Source organism: Pavona decussata, unplaced genomic scaffold (assembly GCF_977016875.1).
Source record: "Pavona decussata unplaced genomic scaffold, jaPavDecu1.1 SCAFFOLD_47, whole genome shotgun sequence".
Classification (NCBI taxonomy): domain Eukaryota; kingdom Metazoa; phylum Cnidaria; class Anthozoa; order Scleractinia; family Agariciidae; genus Pavona; species Pavona decussata.
The window spans coordinates 2,115,001-2,123,463 of record NW_028145469.1 but is presented as its reverse complement, the minus strand read 5'-3'; the positions used below and the strand labels follow the sequence as shown (position 1 = coordinate 2,123,463).

Genomic DNA, 8,463 nt, shown 5'->3' with positions numbered 1-8,463 from the left:
TTGTTTCTGTAAGTAATGGATATGGTTATATATGTAAAATAACAAAAAAAATATTTTTCGAAGCATACAAAAAGGGGGGGGGGGGGGGGAAGGAAGGGGTGGCTAAAGTCTCCCCAGCCCCAACTCCTCCGCGGTCCCTGGGGAGTGCCTAAACTACAGAGGGGGGCCCTAGTTAGAGTTCGCTGAGTTTTTCCGCCTCCTCTCCCATTTTCCCACTCCCTCTTCCCTCGGTAGTTTTGACACTCTCCCCAGGCACGGTTCATTCACCGAGCTAAAATTTTGATCTGTGAGCGCCGAGCCCATTTAAGTGCCGTGCTGCAATGAGGCCCTGTTAGGGATTTTCGGAATACGGGATATTCGCGGAAAAATTACCGGGATATGGGATATTTGAGGAAAAAGTTATTGGGATACAGGATATTGAGAAATAGTTTCAGGGATACGGGATATTCGCAAAAAAATGCAACATATCAGATGTTTGATGAGAAACGTTCTTGGATTACTAAATACATGCCCTTCTCTGTGTTTTTGATGATTAGATATACTGAAATGAAAATATATAAGTGTAAAACAAACCGTTTTTGATTTTCTTGACCAGTCATCGGTTCATCATGGGCACTATATGTGGGACCAAGCGGATTGTTGAAATACTTAGAAAACCTTAATAAATTTCTCAGAGTTTTTGGTGTTCACAGAAGGAATGAGCCACGAGCCAATGTAAAGACGTTCTCCGCTAAAGAGGCCATTAATGTAATTGGGCAGGTAAATGGTTTCTTCAAACATCGCATTTCTGAAGTTAGAAAGATAATCAATTTAACAAGTATCCTTCAGGGACCAGATGGCGTTTGCTCACAGCAAACTATCCAGGCCTTAGAAGTCACCCTTTCTACGTTGAAACACATTGTCGGGTCGATTGGAAACATTTTCACTAGAGTACGTAAGCGAGCTAGACATGGCGTCGCTAACTACTCTTGTGGTTGAAAACCTGTTTGCCGAAATAAGGAATGGTAATGATAGCCTCTAGTTCTTCAATTCGCACACAGATTGTCATCAACCCTCAGAGACTACCTGAAGAGAAATACCAAATGCAGCTTCAAATATTTCAACAGTTCCTCTGCATTCTACTCAAAGCAACTGGTTTCCTACCATTCTCTACAATTCCAACCATATCCAAACCAGAGAAAGATTCCAAGGTGACCAGGCGACAATTGGTGGAAATGCGAAAGTGGCGGGAAGATTTCGGCCAAAGTGTTCGCCGGGTCACCGTACGTAATAAAAGTACTTAAGACAACCCAGGTACATTACCGATCAACTGCTACTTCGCGAAGCCTTCTTAGCCACAACCTGTAGATTTTGATAACCTGCTCAGCATGGCATCTGCTTCCGATGAAAAAGGTCCTGTTGCTCCCTCTTCTTCGAATTTGTTTGGAAAAGATGCATTTGTGGTAATAAAACCAGGATACCAGCCATCTCGACTACCAGAAGCAGCCTTCTTTTTGGGCAAATCTAAGAACAACAGAAAAGCATCTGAGAGGAAACTGACAGTCTCCATCTACGCTAAAGATCAACTCCTCCCCTTTAATTTTGTTGATGCGCAACTCCAGTGCCAAATTGAAATCAGTGCAATATTGCGTAAAGCTGAGAATGTTCGAATTGAGGATGATGTCGTGGCACTGGATGAAGATGATATGTAGAAATTAGGCATCAGGTAACGGCTAATCATATTAACTGGTATACAAAAGTGATTTTGGTGGCAACATTTGTTAACTTTCCACTTGAGATCTACCATGATATTTTGAATGACAGCAGTTTAAACAACTGTCACAATAAGCTACTTGAAAACGATACTTTTTCGGTTTACGTTTTAATTTAATGCCAGTGAACGAATATTATAAAATATATCGTAGCAAGTAACATATGAAACAAAGCCGATACTTTAATTTCCGGGATATTTGTAGCCGGAATTTATGGGATACGGGATATTTGGTCAAAAAATTACAAGGATACGGGATATTAAGACCCCCCCTAATGTGGCCTCTGCAATGCGTACATGACAGTTTCTGAGCCAATCACATACCGGCATTTCAGACGACATTATTGCTAAATAACGATGCCTCAGCTCAATCAGAAGGCTCCTAGGATCGCGATAATAGAACTAAATCATCATTCATCAGTTCTCTAGAATTATTTTCTTTATTCAATCCTTCTGAACAGGTAAGTAAAAACAGTGGGTAAATACAAATAACCATACTTGTAAACGTTTCTTAAAAATAACTTCAGCAAAAATTTTAACAATTGAAACTTCTTTATCAAATCTATGTAGAAAATACATACTCTGGTATCATTTCAAGAAGCGATTTATACAACGAACCATGCGACATTTGAAGTTACAATTATAAAGCAACACTGAATCGCTTCAGCGGTGATCAATAATAAATGATGTTCAAGCATTCGCGTCCAGAAAATAAACGAAGTTCGTTTACAACAATAGCAGGGAATAGTGCAAAAAGTAAGTTAACTAGTAAATACAATGAAGTAAATGCAAATAAGCATAGTTGTAAACCATCTTTAAATTTACTTCAGCAAGTTTTAACAATTGAAAAGTCTCTATAAAAGCTACATAGCAAATACGTGCACTGATATCATTTAAAAAAGTGATTTATGCAATAAACCATGGCACAGTTGGAATAATAAAACAATAAATTGCTGCTGTGGTGATAAGGCAAAAGCAAGGCAATTGTAGCTAGAAAATAACTTTAAAATAAAATTTCAGCGTAAAGGCTCAATCCAGTGAGAAGACAAATTCAGCAAACTGCCCCTCAGAAACCGTGGTTCGTCCTCCAACGTAACCGAATGAAAATTTCACACCGGAGGATTCTACAGAGGACACGCCACCCTTGCCATACCAGGAAGGCGGACCAGTCATTTTAGCAAAAAGTCGGCACGTGGCATTCGCTTCTATTGCAAATGGAACCACTTATTTTATGACCACCAACAAAAATAAATAAATAAATAAAATAAATAAATTAACTGACGAGAAAAGAACGAAATAAGGATAACATAATACGAAGCATACGTACAATGCTACACTGTTCACAGAGACCTATTTTTCCTTGGGATTTTCGAGACTCGTACCCTTCGATCGAACTCCCGCCACTGCAGTTGGTTTGTAAAAGCTAGCGCAATCTAAGAAGAGAGTCTAAACTATTACCGAGGGGGGGGGGGGGGGGGAACCTAGTCAGGTTAAGTCAAGGCTACCAAGGGAAGCGGGAATAGGGAGGCAATAGGAAGCGGTGTAAACTCAACATACCCTTCCAAGTTCCACCCCGCCCCCTCGGGTGGGCAGACACTCTCCCCTTATTGGTGGTAACCGTGCATTTTTTTTTTGCGATCATTAAGCAACAATTTAATTTTAAAAAGTGCTAAAATGCAAAGCGATGTATTTCATTATTCCCCATATTGAATCTCTATTATCTCTGAAGAATGCACGGTTACCCCAACTTTCTTTTTGGATACCAAGAAAACCTGCCACGTTCTGCTTTCTCCGCAAGGTTTTAAAACGCTCAAAAATATCTCTGTATTAGTAGCACTACCCATAAGAAACCCGAGTATCTTGAGATGCGCAGAACGTATGCGCAGTAACAAAAGTAGGTACCGTCCTTAAAAGATATTAATTTGTTTCCTTTGAAAAGTGTACTGCTCAAATTGCTTCCATTTTGGAACGCCCAACTTAGAATTTCATATACGGATTTAAAAGCTAACACCACCTGGCAAAGCATGGTAAATAGCACTACGGGAAATTACTGCTTAGCTGCTTCCATTTGCATGGCAGGGGTCATGCATAAGCGATCTCAAAAGTTGGACTACCTTTTGAGAAAATAAAATAATGGTAATAAATAAATCACTCCATTTAAGTGTCAATGTATTTAGTGCGGAGCCCTTATTGCGGAAACTTTCCGGATCGAATTGGAATGTAGAAGTGTTGGTTTTTGAGGAGAGGGGAAAACCGGAGTACCCGGAGAAAAACCTCTGGGAACAAGGACGAGAACCAACAACAAACTGAACTCACACGAGTCCGAGAATCGAACCCGGGCCACACTGGTGGGAGGCGAGTGCTCTCATCACTGTAATAAATCAAGCAGTTATCAGAAAGTTACTGCCAAGAAACCTATTTCCGCGGAATTCGTGCACAGAATCAACAGTTTAAGGATTAGGACCAAATTTCAAGGTGAACTTAGGGATATCTATAGTTACAATTACAACTCAGAGAAATCGGGTTCTATTTCAGCTGCAAAAAAATATCCTTTTAACTCGTTAATTGGGAACTCTATTCCACTCGTAAATAAAACCACCAGAAGTGTTTCTATATACAAAGAAGTTATTATACAAATCTTCGACGAAACGTTAATATCAAAAAAGTAAATTTGGCAAACATTTTGCCAAAAATACTATTCATTCCCTGATCGCAAAAACTTGATAAACTTAGAATTAGGCGGGTTCCGTTGTTATATTATAACATTGATGTTGGCATAATCTATATATTTTTTGTTATCTTTGCACCTAACGTCAACAGGCTCATTGGATGGGTTGTGGAAAAAACGCAATACAGTAATAGCCCACGTATAAGAACCTGAATTTTTCAATTTAGCCTAAATAGGTTCTTATATAAATGGTACTTAAAGCAAATTTAGGCTACCAAGGTTCTTAAAATAGGTTCTTATATTTTCATATGAATTTCATCTGAATATACTATATATATTATAAATATCATCTCATAATACAGTATAATGGCAAACACAATAGACATACAACATGGTACTTAAGGTTGAAAGAAAAAAAGGTTATGTCAAGTTACTTTTAAATAGATGATGATCTTAATTCAGAGGTTTCTACCTATACACTTTTACAGCAACCCCACTGATAAGGAGCTAACTTATAATTTTAGCCTAAATAGGTTCTTATGTGGAGGGGACTTACAATGAAAATTTTAGCCTAAAAGGTTCTTAAAACCCAGGTTCTTATACGCGGGCTATTACTGTAATTTAGTTTATGCACCAAACCTACTATTTACTGTTAGCAAATACGGTGACTGGCTATTTCTTATTGGTTTCGCAAGAGGGGTTCATTTTCGATAACTGTCCTGAGAGCGAATGACTGAGAAAAATGGCCAAATTCAGAGCAATTGTTTTGAATAGCTCGGTCAGCAAGCTTTGCTAAAACAATCGGACAGCTAGCTCCCGGTTTCCAACGATTTTGCAAGCACGTACGGGAATATTAATTCAGTATTGACCGAAACCAACACCTCGAGCTTTCCGTCTAATTGTTGAGTAATACTAGGTGGTTTATAGTTTCGTTTACATGTACATCGATTTCCGCTCTAGCTGTTGACCAGTTTGGTATGAACTAGAAACAAATATATTGAACCCGGCTACGTGTAAGCCTGTAAATATCAGTGGATATACGCCGACATTGAGGTAAATAACTACAGTTAGTGAACAGTACAGTCATGTAAAACACATTCTGCGGACCAAACTAGCCCGATGACAATACTAGGCTTAGGTAGGAGACTGGCTGCGGGGTTTCATTTCTGCAGTTTCCGGTTAAAACTGACCGAAAACTTCTACAGAAAAAAAAACCGCAATAAAGTCTACTGATTTTTTCCCGCTCAATATTGTTTTATTAGGTACGTATTTTCTTGGTGTTGCAGTGCAACTGAATAAGTCACTTAGCTTCTAATTCTAACAAACACCTATGACAATGGACTTGGTATGAAATATCATTTGTAAATTATAACTTCCAGCAATAAGTAAGGTTGAAAATATCCACGAATTAGAAAGCCGATATTTCGAATTTAGAGACTATGTAAAGACAAGTGGCAGTTAGGGATTGTGAGATGATTTGGGTGGGAAAGACAAACATGGCACTTTGCGTAACATTGTTTCTCTGCTCATAATTAATGTTTCCTTTGCAAAATACCGCCCCCTTTTTCTCCCCAAAAACGATCCCACAATCCTCCACTCATACCAGACTCCTCATGGTTTCTGGAGTGCAGTATCACCTTTTATTATGTCTCTCAGTTAGTAAATTTTACTGTACGGCGCGCTAAATTTGAAAGTTGTACCTTTCCCGCGCTCCTGATTAACCTCAGATTAACAAATAAAGAAGCCTCGACTGTGCTCTGTTCTGTTGTAAAGCACACGGGAAGCGGCTAGAGCACGAAAGAAGTGTAGGGGGAAACACGAGACGTAGTCGAGTGTTTCTCCCTACTTCTTGAGTGCTCTAGCCGCTTCTTACGTGCTTTACAACAGAACCGAGCACAGTCGAGGCTTCTTTATTTCTCCGCGCATTCACCCTCATTTTCAAAACAAACTTTATTTTCCGAACGAACAGATGTGGCGTCAGCGTGCACCTGTACTCTGATAAAGCACGCTAAAATAAGCCAATCACAATCCTTGTTAGAATGTTTCAAATGATTTTATTGGTTAAAAAAACGACAGCTGTCAACATGTCAAAGCAAATGTCAAAGCATCAAAGTTCTCAAACTGAACAAATACCGAAGCTTAGTTCGAACGTCGGACGAGTTTTCAGTTCAAAAATCAGGACCGAAAAGTAAAGTTTTTAATGAAATCCGGCCGAATTTTGGCTCATGAAAACTTGCACGTTATTAACATGACAATTGGAAAACAAACTGCTTAAAGCTTGTGGCTGGTATTTAACAAACTGCTGCGCGGTGGTTTGTGAATGGAAAACTTGAGTCGACTTCACGGAGCAAGAGGATTGCTCGAACTGGCGACAGCGTTGGAAAAACTGGGCTCCTGTGACAGCTGTGGCCTTCCACTCAATGCACCGGAAAGGATATCTGAACAAGCTCTCAATTGTTGACTCGAAGGGCGAGTGTTGTAATTTTTGAGGCTTGCTTCACTGCAATGACCGGAGATGGCCATGATGTGCCGCGATGGAACTTGCGCGTCGGACCACAGCGTGATTGCAGTCGCTCTGACACTATGGTTGGTGTAAATTCTTGACAGAGACGCCAGTTTGGAAATTTCCTTCATCATTCCTGCAAGTCGGTTGACCCCCAGAGGTTTGTTGGTGTACCAGACTTGATCTTCTTGTGTCACGGCTTGTTTCGGGTACTGGAAGAGTGCTTCGCAATGTGGGTTTAACTTCTGGAGATAGACCTTTAGGCAGTTGAGGCCGTCAAAAAGTTGGTCTTCTGATGTTGAATACATCCTAGCCTCCTTTTCCACACTGCTGATGTCGTCAATTCCCCCTGGGTGGTTCTTCGTGGCCTCGTCGTGGGTCATTGAAACGTATTCGCGCCCGCTCTCGTCCATCAAGAACTGGAAGCTTTGTTTTGTTAGTTTTCGTTGACCTTCGCGTCCGCGAAGACACCAGTACAGGTTAATGTGAAGCCAGACATTCCGCAGAAGACCCCAAGGATTGTCTCCCCGGATTGCATTGGAGGATTTCAACTTTTGAAGGTCTGCTTCTGGAATGGGAAGTTTGTGTTTGGTATTTTCTTTGTTTTCGCGCTTGTTTAACTTTATCTGACTTTGTAAGAGCTTTTTTTAGGCTTGAAATTCGATTCCTTTTGTAATTGAAATTCCTCTGTTAAGTGGCGGATTGTTGAGGTATCTTTCTATTGCATTTCGAATTCCAAGAAGGGATGACCTGGAGTAAAATTCACCATCTTTTGTGCGAGCTTCAGCGTAGAACTGACGAAGGTAGTTGTCGAGCTCTTTGTTGTTCATTTCGTGAAGGTTCCTCGCGATTTTTCTTTCACGGCACCAAGCTATTTAAAAACGTCAGAAGAAAAAAAACACTTGTTTATGAAATAGGTCTTTGAGGAAAATGTTAAGTTCTTGTATATATGTGTGTATTTGCTAGCTAAAATTAAACTTAAGCTTAATTATTAAAATTGTTAATTATTAATACAATTTTTTTTCACGAAAATATAGCCGTTCGAGTATTTGCCGTATTGAGTTTTTAACACTGTACTTAAGCTTATGATATTTTTACAGCTTACCTTCAAAGACTCGGACTGCCCATTTTGTGTTATCTTTGGTGTTTTTCGTCTCTGCTCTCGTTATAATTTCGTCAACTTCCGCGCTTGACATGTTTGCAAATCTTTGCTTGTTTATGTTGCTAATCGGCTTTGTGTTTCCATCGGTAACTTGTTCGGAAACTTTACTTTCAGTAACTGGGAAGCTTGCACTGGTACTCACAGGATGGTCTACATCTATTGAAGCTAAAAGCTCGTTTTCGTTTTCGTTTTCGTTTTCCAGGTCATACAAGACGTCTGGGTCAAAATAAAACCCGAGAGAGAAGTCCGGGAATTGGTCGGCCATTTTACAAACGGGCCGATGGCGTGACACCGTTGTACTCTGATAAAGCACGCTGTTTCAACCAATCAGCGCGCGCGTTATATCGAAACATTATTATAAAATATAATAAATATCTTAC

At 39.8% G+C, this 8,463-nt stretch overlaps 1 protein-coding gene across 1 annotated transcript in view; it reads right to left on the bottom strand.

Annotated features, from left to right (window-relative positions):
* Positions 1-2,171: 2,171 nt before the first annotated feature.
* LOC146482246 (BTB/POZ domain-containing protein 6-like) overlaps positions 2,172-8,463 on the bottom strand; it is a 75,602-nt gene continuing 69,310 nt past the window's right edge. Inside the window, exon 2 of the mRNA XM_085107529.1 lies at positions 2,172-2,835. Coding sequence (XP_084963655.1) covers positions 2,780-2,835 — 56 coding nt within the window. The 3' untranslated portion in view covers positions 2,172-2,779. The remainder of the gene's footprint in view (positions 2,836-8,463) is intronic.